Source organism: Sapajus apella, unplaced genomic scaffold (genome assembly GCF_009761245.1).
Source record: "Sapajus apella isolate SASKATOON/1434 unplaced genomic scaffold, GSC_monkey_1.0 scaffold94, whole genome shotgun sequence".
In the NCBI taxonomy this organism is placed as follows: domain Eukaryota; kingdom Metazoa; phylum Chordata; class Mammalia; order Primates; family Cebidae; genus Sapajus; species Sapajus apella.
In genome coordinates this window covers 6398022-6424185 of record NW_022437034.1, presented here as the reverse complement: position 1 = coordinate 6424185, position 26164 = coordinate 6398022, and the positions used below count along the sequence as shown (strand labels likewise).

The 26164-nt window shown below is 46.2% G+C and overlaps 2 protein-coding genes and 1 long non-coding RNA gene across 5 annotated transcripts; 2 read left to right on the top strand and 1 right to left on the bottom strand.

The window, feature by feature from the left end:
* The first annotated feature begins 971 nt into the window (after positions 1–971).
* COMTD1 (catechol-O-methyltransferase domain containing 1) lies at positions 972–5561 on the top strand. 2 transcript variants are annotated; one of them, XM_032256514.1, is made up of 7 exons: positions 972–1190; positions 1315–1442; positions 1687–1792; positions 1881–1999; positions 2067–2121; positions 2308–2441; positions 2662–2920. In XM_032256514.1, the coding sequence occupies exons 1-7, from the start codon at positions 1097–1099 to the stop codon at positions 2812–2814; spliced, it is 789 nt and encodes a 262-aa protein (XP_032112405.1). In that variant the 5' UTR covers positions 972–1096; the 3' UTR covers positions 2815–2920. The 2 variants fall into 2 exon arrangements, with proteins under 2 accessions (XP_032112405.1, XP_032112406.1); XM_032256515.1 differs by lacking the exon at positions 2662–2920 and adding an exon at positions 3647–5561 and having other exon boundaries at positions 984–1190.
* Positions 5455–26164, bottom strand: VDAC2 (voltage dependent anion channel 2). Of its 2 annotated transcripts, XM_032256512.1 has the most exons (10): positions 25769–26164; positions 25519–25573; positions 24393–24461; positions 23164–23213; positions 18818–18970; positions 18673–18725; positions 17366–17593; positions 15706–15856; positions 7587–7644; positions 5455–5844 (listed from the first exon to the last, which is right to left on the bottom strand). In XM_032256512.1, exons 1-10 carry the CDS (start codon positions 26093–26095, stop codon positions 5753–5755), a joined length of 1236 nt encoding a protein of 411 aa, XP_032112403.1. In that variant the 5' UTR covers positions 26096–26164; the 3' UTR covers positions 5455–5752. The 2 variants fall into 2 exon arrangements, with proteins under 2 accessions (XP_032112403.1, XP_032112404.1); XM_032256513.1 differs by lacking the exon at positions 23164–23213 and having other exon boundaries at positions 5460–5844; positions 25769–25902.
* LOC116535442 lies at positions 5844–8109 on the top strand. The gene is made up of 2 exons (XR_004262194.1): positions 5844–6033; positions 7091–8109. It is a non-coding gene; the product is annotated as an uncharacterized LOC116535442 (long non-coding RNA).

Sequence of the window (26164 nt, the reverse complement as noted above, 5' to 3'; positions counted from 1 at the left end):
TCAAGACCAGCCTGGCCAACATAACAAAACCTGTCTCTACAAAAAATACAAAAATTAGCTCAGTGCGGTGCTGTGTGCCTGTAATCCCAACTACTCCAGAGGCTGAGGCAAGAGAATCACTTGAACCAGGAGATGGAGGTTGCAGCAGTGAGACCAGATCGCACCACTACATTCCAGCCTGAGCGACAGAGCAAGGCACAGTCAAAAAAAAGGAACAACAAAAACAACCACGACAGCGTCTTTCACTTCCTCCGGAGTTTGGCGCATGGTAGGAGTTGAATCAGTGCTCTCTGGAAAGTGTTTCAGCAGAACAACCTTGCAAGCGGGCCTCACCGACTTTCTCCCCAAGATATCTTCATTCTAACCTACAAACATAACAGCGACTGCCATTTATGTATTGTGCTGCTGTGTGCAAAGCTGTGGGATCTGGTGTCTTTTAGGTTAAGATTATGGGCCCCATTTTACAGGAAGGAAACTGAGGCTCAGACTGGCAGCCCCAAGAGCAGACACTGATATCCATTTGGCCCCCAAAGGCAGGATTTTAACAGCTAAGAATATGGTCTCAGTTCCACATTAACCAGGCCCACTCCAGGGCTCCTGAACTCCAACTAGAGGCTGCGTGCCCTCAAACCAGGTCCCTCACTGCTTCAGCCTGATGCTTTGGGGCATCTTGCCCAGGAGGTCTTCCCCCTTTAATCTGTATTATTTGTATTCGTGACTATCTTGTAGCTTACACTCCATACACAATCCACATACTCCCCAAGGGGTCTCAGCATAAATGGTGGCGAGGAGAAAAAAGCATTGGCAGGAGGGCAAAGGACGCAGGCCCCTGGACTGCGGGCATGGGCGGGAAAATTCAGATCCAAGTTCTGGGCCTGCTACCCGCAGGGGCGCAGTTCCCCGCGCGGCCACCAGATCGCGCCCGGCTCTCTCGGGCGGGGCTTGCACTAAGGCTGTGTGGCCGCCAGATGGTGTCCGAGACTGCGGCTCGGAAGACAGTGCCCCCCAACAAGGCGGAGCCCAGCGGGTCCGCGAGTCCGAGACCTGTCCCAGGAGCTCCAGCACACGTGACCTACCGCCACCTCCTGCTCGCGCCATGACCCAGCCAGTGCCCCGGCTCTCCGTGCCCGCCGCGCTGGCCCTGGGCTCAGCCGCGCTGGGCGCCGCCTTCGCCACCGGCCTCTTCCTAGGTGAGTAGGACCTGGACCCCGCGGGCGAGCGAGTGGGCGGGCTCAGAGGAGGGCGCGGCGCGGCTCACGTTAACTCCTGCAGCTGCGGAGCCCGGGGCCCTGACCCAGCACCCTCTCCCTGCAGGGAGGCGGTGGCCCCCATGGCGAGGCCTGCGAGAGCTGCGCCTGCTTCCCCCCGAGGACAGTCCCCTGTGGCAGTATCTGCTGAGCCGCTCCATGCGGGAGCACCCGGCGCTACGAAGCCTGAGGCTGGTCAGTAGGGCTCAGGGCGGGAACGGGCGTCCACCTCGGGCCCGGCGGGTCCCACGTGGCTGTGTGACCTTGGGCGGGGCTGTGGCCCTCTCTGGGCTTCCGGCTTCCCAGTGCTGGGTGTGGTGGGCGTTCCCGGAGGGCCTTTCCCCCAGACCACGCCCAGAACCGCTCCCTTGGGGGCTTGGGACCCCAGGACGGGCGTGGGTGACCGACAGGGCTGGTACCGCCCTCTTCCTTCTCGCAGCTGACCCTAGAGCAGCCGCAGGGGGATTCCATGATGACCTGCGAGCAGGCCCAGCTCCTGGCCAACCTGGCGCGGCTCATCCAGGCTAAGAAGGCGCTGGATCTGGGTAGGGGCACGCGGCCGGGATCCCCGAGGGCCTTGGCTGCCGGGCTGACCCCCACTCTGGGCTGAGCCCGTCTGTGTCCCCGTCCCAGGCACCTTCACGGGCTACTCCGCCCTGGCGCTGGCCCTGGCGCTGCCTGCGGATGGGCGCGTGGTGACCTGCGAAGTGGATGCTCAGCCCCCGGAGCTGGGGCGGCCCTTGTGGAGGCAGGTGAGCGCCCGCACCGAGCCCCGCAGCCCCAGGTGAGGGCGCAACGGCTGACCCGCTCCCTCCGCAGGCCGAGGCGGAGCACAAGATCGACCTCCGGCTGAAGCCCGCCCTGGAGACCCTGGGTGAGCACCGACGTGGAAAGGGCTTTGCGGCCATTGCAAATGGGGCCAGTGGGCCCAGCTGTGACCGGGCCTACCGGACGGGTTAAGGGCAGGACCGGCGGTCACAGCGCCCAGGCCGTCCTGGGAGGGGGATTAGGGCCGCCAGGGACAAGGACTCAGCCCCACCTGCCCTCCCTCTCCCGCAAGACGAGCTGCTGGCGGCGGGCGAGGCCGGCACCTTCGACGTGGCAGTGGTGGACGCCGACAAGGAGAACTGCGCCGCCTACTACGAGCGCTGCCTGCAGCTGCTGCGGCCGGGAGGCATCCTCGCCGTCCTCAGAGTAAGGGATCCACGGCGGGGGAGGAGAAAGCTCCCTCTCTCGGGCCGGGTCCCCGTCTTTTCCCCTAACTCCTTCTATACCCCAAAGCCCCACCCAGTCCAGTCACGTAGGCTCCACCCACTGCGGGGCTCTGGTCCCCTCCCGCCAGGGCACCTCCCTCTGAGGCCCCGCCTCCCTCGGCCCGATTGGCCCCGCCCTCTTGAAACCCCGCCCCCCGCAGGTCCTGTGGCGTGGACAGGTGCTGCAACCTCTGCAGGGGGACGTGGCCGCCGAGTGTGTGCGGAACCTAAACGAACGCATCCGGCGGGACGTTAGGGTCTACATCAGTCTCCTGCCCCTGGGCGATGGCCTCACCTTGGCTTTCAAGATCTAGGGCTGGCCCCTAGTGAGTGGGCTCAGGGAAGGGTTGCCTGGGAACCCCAGGAACTGACCGAGTTTTAAATTCGACAATAAAATGGGGCTTGGGACCTCCTGAGCCTCCGTGTGTGACGCTGGATGGGGAAAGCAGGGAAGGCCCAGCACAGACAACTCCCTTCAGTGAAAGGGGCCTTGAGATTCTTCCCCTCCCTGGCGCCAGGTCTGGTCTTACTGCAGGAACCTCCAGCTGGCAGGAGGCAGGTTATAAAGTTTTAATTGGCCTGGCCATGTGTAATGGCCAGAGACCCCAGCTCCTCGGGCTTGTCTCCCTCCTACATCTCTCCCTCAGGACAAATGAAACTCTCTGGTTCTGTGCAGCTGGGACTGGTGGGGGCCCCGTCTGGGATTTGATAACAGAAAAGAGGATTGAAGGGGACCACGGGTGTCACTTGTGTGCTTTTGTGGGTGATGCCGGTTCTGCTGGCAGCTTGCTCATGTCTTCACAGCACAGTCAGCTCCCTAGCCTCACCTCTCCAGTGAAGGCCCTGGTCAGGGGACATCACCTCTGAGAGCCAGGCCAGTTGGCCTGGACCCGAAGACCTCAGGGTTGACTTATTTATCCTGCCCTCTCCTTGAAATTCTGAAGGAAAGTGAGGGGGATCACTGGCCAGGGAGTTATGAAGTAGACTGGCCCATAGATATGGCAGTTACCACACTCCCTAGAGGATGAAGAGAACTTCAGGCTTTCCTGAACCTCTGCCTATGAGGGAAGGTGAAGGAAGCAGGCCTTATGGAGCACCTTCAACCCAGGTCCTCTGCTGCTCATTTAAATTTCCCCAACCCCACAGATCTTATCTCCACTGACAGATGAAGGTCAAGTTCTTTCCACTGACACTGCCTCAGGCGGAAATGCCATTAGCCTAGAATTCAAGCAGCCTTTGCCACCACCTGGTAAGCCCCAGTGATGGAAGGTGCCCCTGGAGACTCCTGGAAGCAGGGCTAAAAGAGCCCCACAAGCTCACAGCTCCTGGGACATACTTTGCATTTTGGACAATACTCGGGACACTGGCTGAAACCTACTCTTTTCTAACTCATAAAAGCATATTAGGATGCACATGAGTGGAGGTTGAATTTAAGCAGAACCTTGACAAACAGCTAACTCACTTGTGCCACGCCTCAGTCCAAATTACTGTAGCCACTGCCCAAAACCACCCGTTAGCTAAGAGGCAGCAGTCTGAATGACTAGGATTTCTTTCTTTGGGGGACCACCAGCAGTGATTAGTTACGTGGGTCTACTTCACACTACAAGAGTTGCTCTCAGGCCTAAGCCTGCATGGACATCTTTTCATCCGTTTCTTCTCTTACCTTGCAATAGGTCCTGACTCAGGCTGGCTCAGATTCTGTCGCTTGAGTCATGTGTGTCTGAAGGCCTTTCAGAGAACCCGAGATTTCAGAGATTCATTCACATGGGCCATTCAAACCAGTCCCCTAGGAAAAACATAGTGGGACCAGAGGGGGTCTTCGTGCCCCCAACTCTCTTGTGTGGAGAGCTTGCTCTGATCTCTCACCAGCTTCTTCTCAACCTGCAATTTTGTAGCATGTATCCTTTCTCGGGTGACGAGTCCCATTTTTTTTTTTAAGTAGAGACAGTTTCTTCATGTTGGTCAGGCTGGTCTAGAACTCCCGACTTGAGGTGATTTCACCTACCTCAGCCTCCCAAAGTGCTGGGATTACAGGCGTGAGCCACCGCGCCCAGCCAAAAGCAAGTTTATTAAGAAATTAAAGGAATAAAAGAATAACTACTCAATGGGCAGAGCAGCCCCTTATCCATTTCTTATCACTCAGGCTCCATCATTCTTCAGGTCTATTATTACAGAACAACTCTCCTCTCCAACCTTTAATCATATCCTACAAATTACCTCCTCCTAACAGAAAACTTGCTCTTTCCTACTTTTCCAGCTAGAACCACCTATTAATGTCTAATTATTGCCCAGATGAAGGCCCATGCCACACAGCCTAAAGGGGTTGCCTCTGGTCTCTTACCTACCACCTTTGTCAGTGTCTGCCTGGAAGGAAATGAGTAATGACCTCTCACATTCCCTCAGGTTACCCTCACTGTCTACACCTTACTCCTCTCCTCTATGCCTAACCCCTCTCAGCAAACAAGGGCCTAGTTTCCTAGAAGTACCCCACAGAGGTACGGTGTGCACGTTTAACTTCAGCACATTCTCTTCATTTTCCTTCCAATGATACAGTGCAATTCTGCACAAACTTACAAACTGAAGAGTGTCAAAGCATGTATCCTCTTATTGTAGTCTTGAAAAGCTCATGGAATTATTCTAGGGACACAGAAGATCCTGTGGCACAGATTTAGGTAAAGAGCAAAATGCTTACTGGAAAAATTAAGTACTGGCTAGCTACCAGCGAGATTTGACTGTAGCTGGCAAATGTGGAACTCTGCAAATACTTGGAGCCATTAATTATGAATACTTGTTTTATTCATAATTTGTCATGTTCTGGGATACCAAAAGTAATTCTAATAATGGCTGAACTTAAAAAAATGTTAACCTCATCTTAAAATATCCACTGATCCATCTCATTCAATGGTAATAGTGAATGTTTTCTAAAGGAACATAAAAAACAAACATGCACACAATTGCACAGTTTTCATAAAGGTCTATTTCATTATTGGTGGGTAGCACATTTAACAGTTAAATACATTTAAATAATGTATAGGTGACTGCAGGACTGCAGCATTGGTAACTAGATAACCAATTCAACTAGAAACCAGCTAACAAGGAACTGTCTAAATATTTGAAATACAGCTCTTGTTGAGATCATCCTTTGTTTTGATCATCATCTTGGGGGGAAAAAAAGCCTGCTGCTGGTCACAATGGAAATATATTAAGGCCAAATCTTCTCATATCCATTCCCAAAGGCTTCTTTCAGCTGGATTAAGCCTCCAACTCCAGGGCAAGCCCAAGCTTGTGGCCTCCGGCATTAATGCTCTTCCCATCTACCAAAGCAGACAGTGTAAGCTTCACACCTGTTAAGAAAAAAAAACAAAAAATAAAACAAACGTGATGTGCCTGGCACTTCACTCAGTCTGAGCCTTCTTTCAGTCATCCCAGAGCCTGCCTGTCACTTCCTCAGCCTGTCAGCTGGCCTACCAGTGCTGGCCACCAGAGGGCGCTTGGAAATATGAGACACCCGAAGAACTGGGTTACCATTCTAGGTAAGGCACCAAGTCAGAGACAATAGAAATGTTAATAACCAGAAGTTAAAAGTGTTCTAGAAAATACAAGGCTGGGCACAGTGGCACACGCCTATAATCCCAGTACTTTGGGAGGCAGAGGCAGGTGGATCACGAGGTCAAAAGATTGAGACCATCCTGGCTAATATGGTGAAACCCCATCTCCACTAAAAATACAAAAATAAGCTAGGTGTGGTGGTGAGTGCCTGTAATTCCAGCTACTCAGCAGGCTGAGGTGGGAAAATCACTTGAACCCAGGAGGTGGAGACTGCAGTGAGCCAAGATCACACCACTGCACTCCAGTTTGTCGACAGAGCAAGATTCCACCTCAAAAAAAAAAAAAAAAATGTTGAATTACTATCCAGGTGAAAAGAGACTAGAGACATAATCGTAATTAGATGCTAGAAAAGAAAACCTACATTAAAGACACATTTGGGGACGGGGGTAAATCTGAATATGTATTTGTAATATTACATTAATGTTAGCGTTCTTAGATGTGACAATGGTATTGTGCTTATAAAGAAAAATGTCTTACTCTTAGGATACACATGCTAGGGCTGCCATGTCTGTATGTTTGCAAAACATACATTTCTTTAAAAACGTTTTTTATTTTTGTTTTTTGTTTTTTTTTTTTTTAACGTTTCTTTAAAAACGTATTTGAAAAGGAGTTTCAGGCTGGGCACTCTGGGAGGCCCAAGCGGGCAGATCACCTGAGGTCAGGAGTTCGAGACTAATCTGACCAACATGGAGAAACCCCATCGCTACTAAAAATATTAAAAATTACCCAGGCATGGTGGCGCATGCCTGTAATCTCAGCTGCTCAGGAGGCTGAGGCAGGAGAATCGCTTGAACCTGGGAGGCGGAGGTTGCGGTGAGCTGAGATTGCGCCATTGCACTCCAGCATGGGCAACAAGAGCAAAACTGTCTCAAAAAAAAAAAAAAAGTTTCAGAGACATAAATGTAGTACATGTTAGTAACTGGTCAACGTGGAGGAAATGCGTATGATGTTCATTGTACCATTCTTCCAAATTTTCTTTAGGTTTCAAAATTGCCAAAATAAACTTTGGGGAGGAAAATCCCTATTTGGAAGGGAAAAAAGTCCCCAGTACTTTAACAAGACTCCAAGATGAGTCGTGTGCAGCACACTGAAGTTGGAGAAGTGCTGCAAAGCAATGATTGAACTTTGATCAACGGAAAAATTACTACAAACATTTCAGGTACAAGTGAGGAAATGGAATAGGAAGTGGATATTAAATAATAAGGAATCACTGCTTTCTTAGGTGTTAGTATTACAGTTATGTAGAAAAGGAGAGAAAGTCCTTATTCTGAAGAGAAGTGTCATGACCAAATGGCCTAGCAAAAAAAGGGAAGGAAAAAGAAATAAAAAATTGTGGCAAAAGGTAAACATGTATTTATTGTACTTTTCTTTCAACTATTCTGTATGCTTGCTTGAACGGTATAAAAAATAAGCTGAGGAATGAAAACTAAATGTTTAAATACTATCAAAACAATCCTACTTTATCAAGAATACTTACCAGGCCTCAGAGTCTGAGTATAGCCTACTCCAATTAAGCTAGAGTTGTTGACTTTTGCCTAAAATAAAATTCAAAAACAACTATAAGAAAAATATTTCAATAGAGACAAAGCCCCTACATGTTTCCCCATCATGTAGTCATGAAGTATTCAGTTTTATTCATGTGAGACAATAAAATGCAACATTATGTATCAAGTCAAACAGAAACCAGGTACCACTACTTATCCATTCAGCTCAAAAATCAAATTGTCAGTAGGACACAACAGTACTCTTCATAGACCTTGGAATGTATCCAAAGACCCCAAACTGTCTGTATAGCACAAGACCCTAAGCAGTCTCATAAAAATCCTTGTTGATTCTAGTCTAGCATAACAAAACCAGACCAAAATGTGGTACCAATCAGGCTCACTAGAGGTGACATACACCAGCCCTAAAGTGCAGGCTGTACAGTTTAAATTCATGACTTAGTTACAAACATTACTACTTTCAGGGCTCTTCCTAAAGAATCAAAACCATCAATGTTTTTTTAAAAATTCCCAAACAGGCCAGGCGTAGTGGCTCACACCTGTAATCCAAGCACTTTGGAGACCAAGGCGGGTGGATCACCTGAGATCCGGAGTTCAAGACCAGCCTGACCAACATGGTGAAACCCCATTTAAAAAAAAAAAAAAAAATCCCCAAACAACAAGTAATTTCTCTGTAGAATCAAACAATCCTTTATCCTCACATTCTCATACCTCTCATTAATGCTGGTGCCACTGAGTTCTGGCTGTATGTAACCAATGGGCTTGGGAGGAGGTCCCAGTGAGGCATCATGTACCAATCCAGGCCCCCACCTTCCCTGCACAATCCTAACATTTTAGGACTTACAAACTTCAAGGCCTGGAAGGAACCCTGAAGAATAAGACATAATAAGGAGTAGCTTCCTTCTAGCTCCATTCTCTACTACCACTAACATTATTAAGCCACATCAGAGGCCTGTCGATATAAATGTGGATAACTGCCCTCATTTCCAGGGCCTAGGTTGCCTAGACATGCAACTTTGCTTAGTTTTCAGCACTCTGAGGGCTATAGTTTAAAGGTAATGGCCTATGTAAGCAAAACAGATCTGCAAATGATTTGATGTCTATACTCTTACAATGTGCAACATGCAAAAAGCCCAATCCAGAGAAAGAAATGATGTAACTATACAGACACAAGCCACATCCACAACACTTGTATTTGCTTGGCACTACAGCCAAATATTCATGAGCTAGCAATGACCAGCTAAAGAAAAAAACAGGCCAGGAGCAGTGGCTGACACCAGCAATCCCAGCACTTTGGGAGGCCAAGGTCGAGAGGATCGCTTGAGCCCAGGAGTCCAACAGCCTGGGCAACATAGTAAGACCCCTGTCTGTCTGTACAAAATTTTTCTAGTCTGGCATGTTGGTGCACACCTACCCAACTATCAGGGAGTGGGGGTGAGATGGAAGCATCTCTTGAGCCCAGGTGGTTGAGGGTGCAGTGAGCTATGATTGCACCAGCGTAACTACAGCATAGGCAACAAAGCTCAAAAAAAAAAAAAAAAAAAAAAAAGGAAAAAATACCTGACTAATGACCATCTTGTGCCCTAGAAATAAGAGCCTCAGACAGCTGGATATAAATTTCTATTATTTAACAGGAGTTAAACCATGAAACTGTGATAAGGAGTAAAAATAAATGAACTCAGTTTCCCCCTCTATACTTTCACAAGACCTAGGGGGAATTTCCCACAAAGCAAGCAATCAATTCTGCAACAGACTCCACCCAGATGTTCTCTAATTCAATTCCAATACTATCTACCTGGAGAGAGCATCACATTCCACAGGTTCAAGGCTCAGTTTCATAAAACTGCCCCACCCTCATTTTCAAAGCCAACCTCAAGCTCCAGGTTGTTTTGCCTCTGCTTTCTTACAGACTAGTTATAAATCAGGGTTCTCAAAAGCCCCTTGGGTTCAATTCATTTGCTAGAGTGGCACACAGAACTGGAAATATATTTACCAGTTATATAGAATACTTTAAAGGACATAAATGAACAGCCAGATAAAAAAGATATGTATCTTTTCCTTTATAGATGAGGTCTAGCAGGAGTTTCTATCCCTGTGGAGCTGGGGTGCCCCACCCTCCAAGGACATGAATGTATGACTGTTTACCTTTCTGAAGGCCCCCTGAACTCAGTCCTTTGGATTTTTATGAAGACTTCTTTACAAAGGCACAATTAATCAAATCATTGGCCATTGGCTCAACCTTTAGCTACTATGCCCACCCCAAGGCAGGTTTGTTCCCGTAGTCATCTAGGGACTAGCCAAAATTCACCTCATTAACATAAGCTCAGATGTGGCTGAAAGGGGCCAGTTAAAAATAACAAAAGAGCCCAGGGCACAGTGGCTCACACCTGTAATCCCAGCACTTTGGGAGGCCAAGGCAGGTAAATCACTTGAGGTCAGGGGTTGGAGTCCAGCCTGGCCAACATGGTGAAACCTCATTTCTACTAAAAATAAAAAAATTAGCCGGGCATGGTGGCAGGCACCTGTAATCCCAGATACTAGGTAGGCTGAGGCACCAGAATTACTTGAATCCAGGAGGCAGAGGTTGCAGTGAGCTGAGATTGTGCCACTGTACTCCCATCCAGCCTGGATTGAGAGTGAGACTCCATCTCAAAAAAAAAACAACAGAAAAGACTGTCTTTCACTTTTATGCTCTGGAGCTGTTTCAGGAACCAAGGGCAAATGGCCAAATATCTTAACAAAAAGATACTCTTATTGCTCTATTCACATGGGAAATACAAGAGTTTATAGAAGCTGTGAGCCAGGAACTGGACAAAAACCAAAATATATATACCATAGTATCAACAAGAATCCCGTACAGCTAAAAGGTCCATATATCTGCAAGATTGTTTACACTTGTTGTATTTATATAACAGATATATTAGGAGTATAAACACAAATATATGCCTATCATCTGGAGAAGCCACTGTGGGGGAGGGATAGATTTAAAGAAACAACTAGCCCAGGCACAGTGGCTCATGCCTGTAATCCCAGCACTTTGGGAGGCCAAGGCGGGCAGATCACCTGAGGTCCGAAGTTTAAGATTAGACTGGCCAACATGGCAAAACCCCGTCTCTACTAAAAATACAAAAATTAGCCAGGCATGGTAGAGGGCACCTATAATCCCAGCTACTAAGGAGGCTGAGGCACGAGAATGGCTTGAACCCAGGAGCTGGAGGTTGCAGTGGGCTGAGATTGTAACACTGCACTCCAGCCTGGATGACAGAGCAAGACTCCGTCTCAAAAAAAAAAAAAAAGGAAACAACTAATTTGTCCTAGGAAGAAGAAAAAAAAATAGCTCAGTATGAGGTATGTGAGGTATGCAAAATTTACCAGGCCCAGAAACATGAGGATGAGACTTTAGTCACAGGACACACCCCCATACCCAGGGATAATTGTTTAAAAACATTTCCTCTTTTTCTTCCTTGTAGTTTCCAGGCTAGCTCGCAAATACCTACAGTGTTACTGCAAGCTGTACAATGTGACCCTCACCAATTATCTTCATGTTCCTGTTATCTGTGATATAAGGAACAATGTATAGACAATCACTAATCAATTTTATTTCTGTAAACCAAAGAGAATTCCTGCCAAACAACTTTGTATCAGTCCACACCCTGTCCCTGATTTTTGGCCTTTAAAAACATGTTTGTAACAAAGGCCAAGTGGAACTCAAATCCAGGGTTACTTGGATCTGAGTCTGCTGGGCAGCTGTCCTCATCTTGGCGCAGGTAAGGTCTTTAAAATCATACATTGTGTCTCAGTTTCTTCCTTTAGATCGACAGATGCCATTACAAACATATTTATCTTCTTGTACCAGCTTTTTCCCCACTTGATATACTGTTATTTGTACCTTGTGCAGAACTATTAAGCACAGAGATCAGCTGATAGTGAGATCCAGTTCCTCAGGCCAGTCACTTTCCATAGGTATTACATCTGAGGAGGTGTCAACTTAATTTCACAATACATATGATCATCAATTACAGTATTATAAGACTTATTTACACAAGAGAGTTTAATCTTGCCAACAGTATTATACCATATGACAGTAGAAGCATAGTACAAATCAGTTTTATTAAAGATCAGTAAGAATTAGAGGTATTTGCTTTGCCTTCCCAACAGAAAGCTACCCTTCCCCATCTGTCCACCTTTATCTTGATTAATAATCCTGAATACTGTCCCAGGAAATTTCTGTTCATATTTCTCAATGTAATCTCTGCCTTCTGACTTTTAAATTTCTCCAAACTGGGCAATATACAGCAAATACAGGTCTTAGGGATACTTTTTTCCCTTGCAGTGTGGCTTTGAGGCTGGTGGCCAAAGCTCAAACACAATGAAATCGGAGCCTTGCCTAGCATCAGGGTACAATCTAGCACTCTTTCACTTTGATTTTAGCTATCACAAGTAACAATAATCAAGTGACTGTGTATTTTATTTCGTATTTTTTGCATTTCCTCATGCAAGTGAGCCAACTCCCTGGGAGTTGGATCTGTCTCTGAATTCCAGCGGTAATTTTTACTAAGTACCTGAGAATAACACATTTGTGGCTCCATAGCAGGGGTGACCACCTGACCATCTAAGAGTCAAAAGTTCCTCATTTCCCATTCATTTATCCTTTTTCTTCCTAAACCATGCTTTGATGAGCCACTCTAGCTAGAGCTCTTAGCAAATCCCAAACCTGACATCGATTCTGAGGATACAGAAATAAACCAGGGCCGGGCGCGGTGGCTCAAGCCTGTAATCCCAGCACTTTGGGAGGCCGAGGCGGGTGGATCACGAGGTCAAGAGATCGAGACCATCCTGGTCAACATGGTGAAACCCCGTCTCTACTAAAAATACAAAAAATTAGCTGGGCATGGTGGCGTGTGCCTATAATCCCAGCGACTCAGGAGGCTGAGGCAGGAGAATTGCCTGAACCCGGGAGGCGGAGGTTGCGGTGAGCCGAGATCGCGCCACTGCACTCCAGCCTGGGTAACAAGAGCGAAACTCCGTCTCAAAAAAAAAAAAAGAAAAAAAAAAAGAAATAAACCAGCTCAGTTTCTACTACTATTCTGTCACAACACAAAATGCTTCTGTGACCACATGTGTGAGGGCTTTCCCCACACACCAAGCAAGTAGTAATTTCTGCAGCAGACACTGGCTAGATGTCCTCTAATTCAATGCAATTCTACCTGGAGACATCACATGCCCCAGGTTAAGGGCTTGGTCCAACAAGACTGCCCTCCTTTTCCCATTTCATATGCCAAATGCAAGCCCCAGGTTGTTTTAACTCTGCTTCTGACCTGGCAGTTCTAAATAGAGGTTCCCACAAGCCCCTCCTTAGGTTCAATGAATTTCCTAAAGCAGGTCACAGAACTCGAGAAACACTATTTACATTTACCAGTTTTAATAAAGGATATTACAAAGAATACAGATGAAAAGATGTATAGTGCAAAGCACAGAAAGGGACAGGGAGCTTCAATACCCTCTCCAGGCATACCACTTTGCAGTAACCTCAGCTACCCACTGACCTCTCCTTGTGGGTTTTCATAAGGCTTCATTATACAGGCATGACATTAAACCACTAACCATTGGTGGGCCAGACACAGTAGCTCACGCCTGTAATTCCAGCATTTGGGAGGCCGAGGAGGGTAGATCACCTGAGGTCAGGAGTTCGAGACGAGCCCGGCCAACATGGTAAAACGCCCTCTCTACTAAGGATACAAAAATTAGCTGGTGGTGGTGGTGAGTGCTGGTAGTCCCAGCTACTCAGGAGGCTGAGGGAGGAGAATCGCTTGAATCCAGGAGGCAGAGGTTGCAGTGAGCCAAAACTGCACCACTGCACTCCAGCCTGGGTCACAGAGCAAGACTCAAAACAAAAACCACTAGCCGTTGGTCTCTCCACTGACTAGCCCCCACCCTGATGCTACCTAAAGGTGGCCAGCCACCAGTCAACTAATTGGCATACAAAAAGATACTTAACACTTTGGGAATTACAAGGATTTTCTTAGGAGTTGCATGCTAGGAGAGAGGAGGAGAACCAAATATATACTTCCTAATATAACAAGGAGCATTAAGCAATGCTTCAGGGTACTGCTGAACTGGAGTGGCAGCTAACATTACTCAAGTGGAAAATGCTTGGTATGTTTCCAAACTAATTCCCAGGAGACACTAAATGACACAGGGGTCCCAAGCTGCCTTCCCAGTTTAACTATGAACTCCCAGTAGTTGAGAGAAGCTTCTTCCACTGACATTAAATCTGTTAAGATGTCACAGACATGGCCAGGGGCAGTAGCTCACACCTGTAATCCCAGCACTCTGGGAGGCCGCATCAAGTGGATCACAAGGTCAAGAGTTTGAAACCTGCCTGACCAACATGGTGAAACCCCATCCCTACTAAAATACAAAAACTAGCTGGGCATGGTGGCATGAGCTTGTAATCCCAGCTACTCAGGAGGCTGAGACAAGAGAATCACTTGAACCCAGAAGGCAGAGGTTGTGGTGAGCCAAGATCATGCCATTCCACTCCAGCCTAGGCAACAAAGCAAGATTCCCTCTCCAAAAACAAAGATACCACAGAGAGGGCCGGGCACAGTGACTCACACCTGTATTCCCAGTACTTTGGAAGGTGGGTGGATCACCTGATGTCTCAAGTTCAAGACCAGCCTGACCAACATGGAGAAACCCCATCTCTACCAAAAATACAAAATTAGACAGACGTGGTGGCGCATGCCTGTAATCCCAGCTACTCAGAAGGCTGAGGCAGGAGAATCGCTTGAAACTGGGAGGCAGAGATTGTGGTGAGCCAAGATGATGCCATTGCACTCCACCCAACAAAAGCAAAACTCTGTCTTAAAAAAAGGGTGCCACAGACATCCGAGAACATCAATGTAGTAATAGAATAGTATGCTGTATGAATTCTGAGGTTTTTATTGCTGTAGTACAATTAGAAACAGAGAAGGGGGACCGGGCATGGTGGTTCACAAGGTAAGGAGATCAAGTCCATCCTGGCCAACATGGTAAAACACCGTCTCTACTAAAAATACAAATATTAATCAGGCGTGGTGGCATATGGCTGCAGTCCCAGCTACTCAGGAGGCTGAGGCAGGAGAAACGCGTGAACTGGGGAGGCAGAGGTTGTAGTGAACTGAGATGGCGCCATTATACTCCAGCCTGGGCGACAGAGCAAGACTCCATCTCAAAAAAAAAAAAAAAAAAAAAAATGGAGACGGGGGCCAGGCATGATGGCTCACACCTGTAATACCAGCACTTCAAGGTCAGGAGCTTCAGACCAGTTTTACCAACAAGGTGAAATCCTGCTTTACTAAGAAAAAAAAAAAAAAAAAAAAAAAATAGCCAGGTATGGTGGCAGGCACCTGTAATTTCAACTACTCGGGAAGCTGAGGCAAAAGAACTGCTTGAACCTAAGAGGTGGAGGTTGCAGTGAGCCAAGATTGCACTACTGCACTCCAACCTCGGTGTCAGAGTGAGACTCCAAAAAAAAAAGACAAAGCGAGGATTAAAATACTAGCCAGGTGCAGTGGCTCACGCCTGTAATCCCAATAAACTACTCTGAGACGGGATGACAGCTTGAGCCTAGCCTGGCAACATATGGAGATCCCAACTCTACAAAAAAACATCAAAAAAAAATAGTTGGGAATAGTAGGAGGCTGAAGTAGGAGGACTGCTTGAACCCAGGATGTCAAGGCTGCAGAGTCGTGACTGTGCCACTGCACTCCAGCCTGGGCAAGAGACAGGCTGCTTCAAAAGACATTAAAGCACTATTATTTCTGACATGACAAGAGCCACACAGGGACCAAAACACCAGCTACACTATGGCTCAAGGTTATTATGAACACTAACTCAGCAGCTTTTGAGGTTAAACAAACTCCAGTGGCCTGGCCTGGAAATAAAACCTCTATCACTGTCTCCACAGAAAAAGCAACATTTCAAATTCTACAGCCAATCTGTGAACTGGGGACTGTGTGAAATCAGTTCAAATTTTCAATACAACTCAATATACTCAAAGACTCATTTCCACAACAAAAACCCCCATTCTAAGTCCACAGAAGTACTCACAGAAATGGAAGCAGTAGGATCCAACTGATATTTAGCTGCAATGCCAAAACGAGTGCAGTTGGTACCCGATGTCCAAGCAAGGTTTACTGAAGTGTCAAGATCTTCACATACTTTCTGATAAATTGATCCTCCAAATTCTGTCCCATCATTGCTATAAGACATTTTTAATTAGTAGATCTAGAATAGACAATGTAATAATGTCTAAGGCACAGGCTTGTACCATCATATTTAAATAAAAACCACAGCTCAAAAATAAAGAAAAAGAAAAAACAACACAGCTCAAGTGGGTTTTTTCCCCAACCCACACCCATACAGGGATTAGCAAAATGAACCATAGAACAGCCATCCAGTGGAATTATCACACTGTATTTAACATGGAAGAGTTTCTCAAACAGCCTTTTGGTTATGTATTTCATATATAAGTACATATACGTACACATATAAAAAGGTGAACCACCACAACATTAACCACGATTATACACCTAGCTGGCAGGATTATGAGAAATGCAGATCTTCTTCTTTGTGCTTCTGTTATTTACCAACGGATTTTTACAATGGGAAAAAACATTTTGAGTACTTTACATATATCTACCTAGCTGGGGCTAGGTAAAACCACCAGGCCGGATGCAGTGGCTCCCGCATATAATCCCAACACTTTGGAAGGCTGAGGCGGGGGGATCGCTTAAGGCCAGGAGTTTTAGACTTTATAGAGACCCTGTCTCTACAAAAACAATTTTTTTTAAAACCAACAACAGCCAGGTGCGGTGGCTCACACCTGTAATCCCAGAACTTTGGGTGGGCAGATCAGGAGTTCGAGACCAGCCTAGTGGGCATGGTGGTGCGTGCCTGGAGTCCCAGCTACTTGGGAGGCTGAGGCAGGAGAATTGCTTGAACCCGGAAGGTGGAGACTGCAGTGAGCTGAGATCGCACCACCGCACTCCAGCCTGGGAGACAGCACAAGACTCTGCCTCTCAAAAACAAAAAACAACAACAACAAAACACCATATATTTTAGGTAATCCTATCAAGTCAGCACCCCACACATCATAATAATTAAGTAAAATGACGGCCGGGCGCGGTGGCTCAAGCCTGTAATCCCAGCACTTTGGGAGGCCGAGGTGGGTGGATCACGAGGTCAAGAGATCGAGACCATCCTGGTCAACACAGTGAAACCCCGTCTCCACTAAAAATACAAAAACATTAGCTGGGCATGGTGGTGCGTGCCTGTAATCCCAGCTACTGAGGAGGTTGAGGCAGGAGAACTGCCTGAACCCAGGAGGCAGAGGTTGCGGTAAGCTGAGATTGCGCCATTGCACTCCAGCCTGGGTAACAAGAGTGAAACTCCGTCTCAAAAAAAAAAAAAAAAAAAAAAAAAAATGAAGGCACTGGTAGCAGTCTGCCAATACCTAATGCCTCTTGTAAAAAAACAAGCACATTAAACTCCATATAAAATGAACATTTATTCTCTCAGCACCAAAAGTCAGACAAACATTCTTTTACTACAAGCTTTGCAGGAGCACCTTAGAAATGACCAAGAATGATTTTGTTTTTAAATGTTAAGAGAGATCCTTTAGGGTGCACCCAGATCAATAAGAGATGACAGAAAACAAAATCATCCTCTGAGGGCCTACATCACAATATCCTATGAAAGGAATACTTACACATTAGTGTGTAGCTGGAAGTCCCCAGTCCTGTAGCCCACTGCAAAGTTATTCCTTGTCAGCTTTGATTTGGCACTGTCAAAGGTCATCTGGTACCCAGCAAGCCAGCCTTCATAACCAAAGACAGCTGAACCATGGATTGCAGGTCCAGCAAAATCAAAGTCAACATCACAACCAAGGTTTATACACTCCCTCTTGTAAGAGGACTTGATTTTACCACTTTTCTTTCTGGAAAAAGAACAAACTGATGTCAGTGGGCAAATTTTACACACGCTTCTGCAGAGAGAGCACAAAGCAGACTTAAATGAACTGCAGTATGACCAGGGGATAAAAAACAGCAATACAATAACAGGGGATAAAAACTGAGCTCAATTAACTAAAATCAAGGACACATGAGGCAACTGGACAGCCATCATCTAGGAAGACTGCATTGCAGAACACGCAGTCAGTCACAAAAGCCTTTAGAAACACATTAATTGCCCAAGTTAGTACAACAGAGAGGCAAATATTTGAAGGCAAGGCAATGATAGCAACCATCGTATTCTAAAAGCAGATACAGGCCAGCAGTGTATCGGTGCCTCCCACCTATAATCTCAGCACTCTGGGAGGCTCAGGTGGGCAGATCACCTGAGGTCAGGCGTTCAAGACCAGCCTGGCCAACACAGTGAAACCCCGACTCTACCAAAAATTTAAAAAAAAAAAAAAAAATTAGCCAGGCATGGTAACCCACATCTGTAATCCCAGCTATTCGTGAGGCTGAGACAGGAGAACCACTTGAACCCAGAAGGCAAAGGTTGCAGTGAGCCAAGATTGCACCATTGCACTCCAGCCCGAGCAACAGAGTGAGACTTCGTCTCAAAAAACCAAACAATAAATAAACAGCCGGATGCAGTGGCTCATACCTGTAATCCCTGCACTCTGGGAGGCCCAGGTGGGCGGATCACCTGAGGTCAGGAGTTCCACACCAGCCTCGCCAACATGGTGAAACCCCATCTCTCCTAAATATACAAAAATTAGCTGGGTGTGGTGACGAGTGCCTGTAGTCCCAGCTAGTCAAGGAGGCTGAGGCAGGAGAATCTTGATCCTGGGAGGCAGAGGCTGCAGTGAGCCAAGATCGTGCCACTGCACTCCAGCCTGGGTGACATAACAAGACTCCATCTCAAATAAATAAATAAATAAAAACAGATACAGAGATTTCGCCACCACAAGGTAGCTTAATAAGCTATAAAGCAGTAAATGTACACCTTTTCTAAATATACAAAAGAAATGCTTTTAAATGCAATGCAGATAAAAATGGCTGTGCTTACCCTGTGTTTGGTGAGAAGGTAGTATCAAATGTCAGTTTCAAACCTTGACAAATCTATTTTGAAAGAAAAGTAATTTGTTTTCTGCGTTGTTATTTTTTGAAATACAAAAAAAAATTAATACTAAAACACATTTTCAAAATGTTACCTGGTCTTCAATTGCGATTTCTGTTCCCAGAGTGTTATCAGTGTTCCATTTTTCTGTGAAAGTCAGACCATACTCACACCACTTATATTTGGTCTCCAAGGTCCCAGTAACTTTACCAGTGTCTGTATTAGATGAGCCAGATGTTGAGAATTCCTAACAAGACAATCAATAACTTCATGAACATTCTCATAAGCCTAGAATTCATCACTGCCTAACTCACACACACACACAAAAAAAACCCAATGAAACATTTGGTAAATTCACGAATCCTTTTTCTAGCTTTCTGAAAAATCATATTCCTCTGCCCTGTGCTACTCTCTAAAAACATACAAGAGTGACAAGCCTTTGGGCAACTGACTGCCACTTTACATACAGCTGACATTTCCAATCAATCACAAGTTAACCTGTAGCTAATTCTCAAGTGAGCAAACTGTACATCTTTTTTTTTTTCCTTTGAGATGGAGTCTCGCTCTGTTGCCAGGCTGGAGTGCAGTGGTGCAATCTTGGCTCACTGCAATCTCTGACTCCTTGGTTCAAGCCATTCTCCTGCCTCAGCCTCCAGAGTAGCTGGGATTACAGGCATGCACCACCATGCCCAGCTAATTTTTGTATTTTTAGTAGAGACAGGATTTCACCATGTCGGCCAGGATGGTCTCGAACCCCTGACCTCAGGTGATCCACCCACCTCAGCTTCCCAAAGTTCTGGGATTAGAGTCATGAGCCACTGTGCCCAGCCAACTCTACATCCTTTTTTTTTTTTTCTTTTGAGACCAAGTCTCACTCTGTCACCCAGGACGGAATGCAGTGGCGCAATCTCAGCTCACTGCAACCTCTGCCTACCAAGTTCAAGTGATTCTCCTGCCTCAGCCTCCCAAGTAGCTGAGATTACAGGTGCCCACCACCAAGCCCAGCTAATTTTTGTATTTTTAGTAGAGACGGAGTTTCACCATGTTAGCCAGGCTGGTCTCAAAACTCCTGACCTCAGGAGATCCACCCACCTTGACCTCCCAAAGTGCTGGGATTACAGGTGTGAGCCACCATGCTCGGCCAACTGTTTTGGAGACAGGGTCTCGCTCTGTCGCCCAGGCTGGAGTACGGTGCCACAGTCACAGCTCACTGCAGCCTCAAACACCTGGGCTCAAGCGATCCTGCCATCTCAGCCTCCCAAGTAGCTGGGGCTTCAGGTGCCCACCACCAAGCTCAGCTAATTTTTAAATTTTTTCGTAGACATGGGGTCTCACTTTGTTGCCCAGGTTAGTCTCAGAACTCCTGGGCTCAAATGACCCTCCTGCCTCGGCCTCCCAAAGTGCTAGGATTACAGGAATGAGCCACTGTAACTTACTTAACTTTTTTGGGTCCGTTTCTGCAACTATAATTACAAAGCCTACCTATGGATGATTAAACTGAATTGACACTGTAAAAGCTTTGTACATTTTCATATGCTCTACACAAATGGAAAGCATTATTAAAACAAAAAATGGAACAGGTTCTTCTAGCAGATGTTTGAATGAGTAATGTGTGAATAGCTATTTTTAATCCTGAATGACATTAATGACTCTTGGGGCCCCATCCACTGCCATCCATCAGTCCACAAATCAAGAGCAAGCCTACATACACATGCCAAGGAAGCTCACGAAACAAAGCCAACACCACCCTGTGGGACCAGCGTTGGGCCAGATTACAGCTCATCCCTTTACTCCTCCACCAGACATTTTGGTTTCTACATTCTGGGGTGGCCTCAGTAGCTCTGCAGTTCAAGTAAGAAAACAGAGCCAGGTATTAATGAAACTTTTCTAGGACCAGGTTCATATTACAGGATCAATACCGTGGTTTTTCAATTACATGTATTAAATGTGAATAAAAACATGCTATATCTGGCCGGGTGTGGTGGCTCACCCCTGTAATCCAAGCACTTTGGAGGCCAAGGCAAGCGGATCACCTGAGGTCAGGAGTTCAAGACCAGCCTGACCAACATGGTGAAACCCTGTTTTTAAAAATAAAAATAAAAATAAAAAATCATGCTATATCTCATCCAGCTCCTACACATCCCTCATGCTCTTAAACCTACTCCCATACAACTCTTACTAACCTTTTAAACAATAATCTATTCCTTTCCAACAAAGGTTTGGTTTATCAAACAATCTAGTATTTGATATAATTATCTCAGTCTTCTCAATTTGTCTCTCCAACTAGAAAGTAAGCTTTTTAAACACAAAGATTGAGTCTTTTTTAGAAGGCCTTTTATGCATACAACTAGGGCCCTCAATAGACTAACAATGGGAACATTAAAAAACACACTAAATCACTGCTCTATAACCTGTTAACTTGGCCAAATAAATAATCCAATCATAACTAAACACCAAGGCTTCCTTTCAGAGCAAAGAAACCAAGTGACAGATATGATCAATATAAAAACCCCAGAAATCCAACAGGTCTAGGCTTTTAAGCAACTCTAGGCCAAGCCCTGTGGCTCAAGCCTGTAATCCCAGCACTTTAGGATTATTTGAGGTGAGGAGTTTGAGACCAGACTGGCCAACATGGTGAAACACTGTTTCTACTAAAAATACAAAAATTAGCCAGACATGGTGGCGTGCACCTGCAATCCCAGTTACTTGGGAGGCTGAGTCAGGATAATCACTTCAATCTGGGAGGTGGAGGTTGCAGTGAGCTGAGATCACTCCACTGCACTCCAGCCTGGGTGACAGAGAAAGACTGCATCTCATGGAAAAAAAAGAAACTATAACATTAGTTTGAATAAACACCAGTTATACGTACTACATCAAAAATATGTAAAAATATATATACATATATCAAAATAATCTATAGTATTCTCATATGCACACACTTATACCCACCCCCAAAACAATCTCAAAACAAAAATTTTTAGAGTAAAAAAAAAAATTGCACAAAGTTAAATTTTACCAGCTGGACTGGACGTGGTGGCTCACATCTATAAATCCAGCACTTTGGGAGGCCAAGGCGGGAGGGATCACCTGGGCAACATGGCAAAACATCATCTCTAAAAAAACTACCAAAAATAGCTGGACATGATGGATAAGGCCTGTACTCCCAGCCGCTTGGGAAGCTGAAGTGGGAAGACTGCTTGAACCCAGGGGTCAAGGCTACAGTGAGATTATGCCACTGCACTCACTCCACTCCAGCCTGGGCAACAAAGCGAGACCCTGTATCAAAAATTATATTTTACTCTAACCCCTTTGTAAGAGTTCATTGAGCTATCAAAGACATTCAAATACCAAAATATTAACCTCTTTAAACAATATTCTTGGCCGGGCACAGCGGCTCACACCTGTCATCCCAGCACTTTGTGAAGCTGAGGTGGGTGGATCACCTGAGGTCAGGAGTTCAAGACCAGCCTAGCCAACATGGTGAAACCCCCAGCTCTACTAAAAATACAAAAATCAGTCAAGCATGGTGGCAGGCACCTATAATCACAACTACTAGGAGACTGAGGCAGGAGAATCACATGAACTCAGGAGGCGGAGGTTGTAGTGAGCCAAGATCACACTACTGCACTCCAGCCTGGGTGACAGAGCAAAACTCCATCTGAAGAAAAAAAAAAAAAAAGTTCAGATCAGGACTCCCTAAACTCACAAAATACATGTGGAAATCTTCTCCAGGGAGAACTGCTAGAAAATGGACATTATATAAATGATCAGTACATTCAATTTGAGTTACTGATATTTTTATGCCCATAACTCTAAAAAGCATTGAAAAAGAGTCACAAAAAGTGTAATAGGTTCTTTGCCTTCAAATGTGTAATCTCACTGAGTAAAATGTATCACCTGACCTGTTTTTCCCAAGTTCCTTGTGCATACATAACATGACAAAAGACCACATGAAAATCAGACATCACATCCAAAGCCAAAATAAATCAGGTTACATGCAAATCTTTCTTTTTTCTTTTTTTGGAGAATGGAGTGTCACTTTATCACCCAGGCTGGAGAGCAATGGCGAGATCTCAGCTCACTGCAACCTCCGCCTCCTGCGTTCAACCAATTCTCCTGTCTCAGCCTCCCGAGTAGCTGGGATTACAGGCATGCACCACCACACCCGGCTAATTTTTATATTTTCAGTAGAGACGGGTTTTCACCATCTTGGCCATGCTAGTCTCGAACTCTTGACTGACCTCAGGTGATCCACCCACCTCAGCCTCCCAAAGTGCTAGGATTACAGGCGTGAGCCACCACACCTGGCCACAAATCTCTTAAAACAAAGTTAACTTCTACCACTTCTTTAAAACAGGTAGACATCTTTCAGTTATGACTATTTTACAAACTGAAAAATCATAAAAGGTTCAACTGAACTTATTTCATGGTAACACTCACCACGCCACTGCAAGACTTTGTTTTCACATCCAGTTTCACCAACCCAAAACCTTCAACAAGTAGAGAGCAAAAAGATAACAAAATGATTCTTTTGTATGAAAGATGCATAGCAATTGTTGACTATACATTAAAAAAAAAATTCCACATATTCAGGGATGGATAAAAATGTGTTAATATACAGCCAGGCGTGGTGACTCACACCTATAATCCCAGCACTTTGGGAGGCCACAGCTGGAGGATCACCTGAGGTCAGGAGTTCGAGACCAGCCTGGCCAACATGGTGAAACATCGTCTCTACTAAAAATACAAAAAAATTAGCCAGGCGTGGTGGCATGTGCCTGTAATCCCAGTTACCTGGGAGGATGAGGCAGGAGAATCATTGGAACCCAGGAGGTGGAGGCTGCTGTGAGCCGAGATCCCACCACTGCACCCCAGCCTGGGAAAGAGCAAGACTCTGTCTCAAAAAACAAAAACAAAAAAACTCTGTATGACATTTAGGACATTTACGCCAATGTGGTATCTCCAACAATCTAAAGGTGGGGAAGAGTGTGGAACGATCTTTAAGAAAATTCAAATTCACCTGAAAAAGCTCGCAACTCTGGAAAGTATTAGGACTCACCACAAAAGCGAAACAGTAATATGTCACAACTCTAGTCAACCAAGGCCTAAGCTGTAATTGAAAAAAATTAAAGCACAAGCCGCTTTTTCTTAAAAGTTAAAATCCTCTAACTATAGTTTTAAAAAACTTGGGGAAATTGGGGAAGGGGGCTGTGGACTGTAAAAGAACTATTTTCTCAGAAGTTTAAGTATCTTAAGCATCTAACAGAATAATTAATACAAGGCTGGGCACATCAGCTCATGCCTGTAATATAATCCCAGCAAGTTTTGAGAGGCCACTGTGTTACTGGGTAACATAGTGAGACCCCACCTCTACAAAAAATTTAAAAAATTAGCCAGGTGTGGCAGAGCATGCCTGTAGTCCCAGCTACGTGGGACTTGGGAGTCTGAGGTAAGATAACCACTTGAGCCCAGGCTGCGGTGAGTTATGATGATGCCACTCATCCAGCCTGGGCAACAGTGGGAGATCCTGTCTCAAAAATATAAATAAATAAGTCCAAATTTAAAGAAGCAAGATATTAACAATTTGCAACGATTCATCTGATTTCCCTAAGAAACCCAAACATAAATTTTCACTCTTATCTAAAACGTTTTAAAAATAAAGTTCTTACCAAATCCTTTGTTGAAAATATCTCTGGCAGCTTTGCCAAGGTCAGCATATGATGGAGGAATACACATAGCTGGTAGAAAAAAAATTCCAGTGTTAATGTCTCTATTCTCCCATCTTCTATCCAAGAACTAGAGTATGATCACTGCTATCTTTAAATTCGAACAATCTCATTTGTTGGAATTACGTTTTTTATGCAATCAGGAGCTACAATAAAACTATAACAACCCATGAAGGAGATACCACCAACAAATTATTTCTAAAATAGATAACCATGGTTATACAAACTTGGGAAATTCGTTCCAAAATAGAAAAACAGCCTATTGCTAAATTTAGAGTACCCACAGCCTCACTTCCTAGGACTGGACAGGTACAAAGAACCAAACAAGTATTTGTGTGTATGGATATGTATGCATCTGCCAAAATTCACTGAGATGAGCTGATTTAACTAAATGAGATAAAATCAAAACTTAAGACTAGGCCCTTTTCCCTGATACATCCTTTAATATCTTTGCTGAGGTGAAAACCAACATCCTGGAGTGGGAAGAGAACTTAATACTCTGGGAATTTAAATACTGGAACTTGGAAAAAATACTGCCATCTGTGTTTCACTCAAGTGTCTATATCAACTAAGTATCAAATAGCGCTTCAAACTTATTAACATGACTCTCAAGTCCTTAGCCAATGCTGTGCTGCTTAAGGGCAAGCAATCTGAGCTCGTTACACCCGCTCATTCATTCCACAAAGCACGTCCACGCCCTTAGGAGCACAAGTAATGACCTTGTGCTCTCAAAAGAGGGACTGCTACTTCCTCTAGAAGTGACTAATCCGATCCTCCAAAGGTGGAATCCCCAATTAATAACTTTTACTTCTGTACGTCAAAGACATGTACAAAAACTGAAAGTCCATGCGGCCACAGACTAACTCCCCGGGCCTTGTTCCCCTATTTGAAGTCCAGCATCCCAGCCCCTCCTCCGCAGAGGTGGTCAGACAGTGGCGTGACCACTAAAATAAGCCGAATTTCCAAGTCCTTGGAAAGACGAGGGGAAACAAACTGCGGGTTTCTAGTCGACAGGCTTCGACTCCCCGTCCAACCCGCCCCATCCCGTAGAGATCTCCGCTCTACTTACGCCGCGCGCAAGTCTGTCCGTGGGTAGCCATGGCGAGGCCGCGGGAAGAGGGGATCTGCGGGAGGGACAAGAAGTGCGGTCAGCTGGGGTCAAAGAGCCAAAAGGAGGTCCCTTACAGAAAGGGACGAGGGACCGCGGGGCAGCGCGGCCATCTTAGGGAGCCAGGGCCGACCCGGAGTCCGGTGCAGGCCTCCCGCTTGGCCGCCGGGGCGTAGGCCCCTGGGTCCGCGTGAGGCGGGCGCGGCGGTACCTGGTGGTCTCCTGAGGGGGGCCGCCGCCACCGCTCCGCTAGCTGCTGAAGCCACTCGGCACGCTCGCGGTGGAGCTGCAGCTGCAGCGGCTGGAGGGCGAAGTGAAGGAGACACCGTTCCGCCCGCCGCAACCCCGTCCTCTCCCAGCCAGGACCCCGCCGCTGCCCCCGGGGCTGTCCGCCGCGCCTGTCCCCGCAGCGCCGCCCGCTGCCCACTCCAACCTGCTCCGGAGCGGCCACGTGGACCGAGAATGCACCGGTCCTGCAGGTGGGCTGCCTCTCGCCGTCGGCGGGGGTCGGGAAAGCAGACACTACTGGGCCTTGCATCAGGCAGCTATCAGGGCAGCCTCAGAGGCGAGGGGGCGGGGAACGGCAGAGGCAGAGCACTGGGGCCCG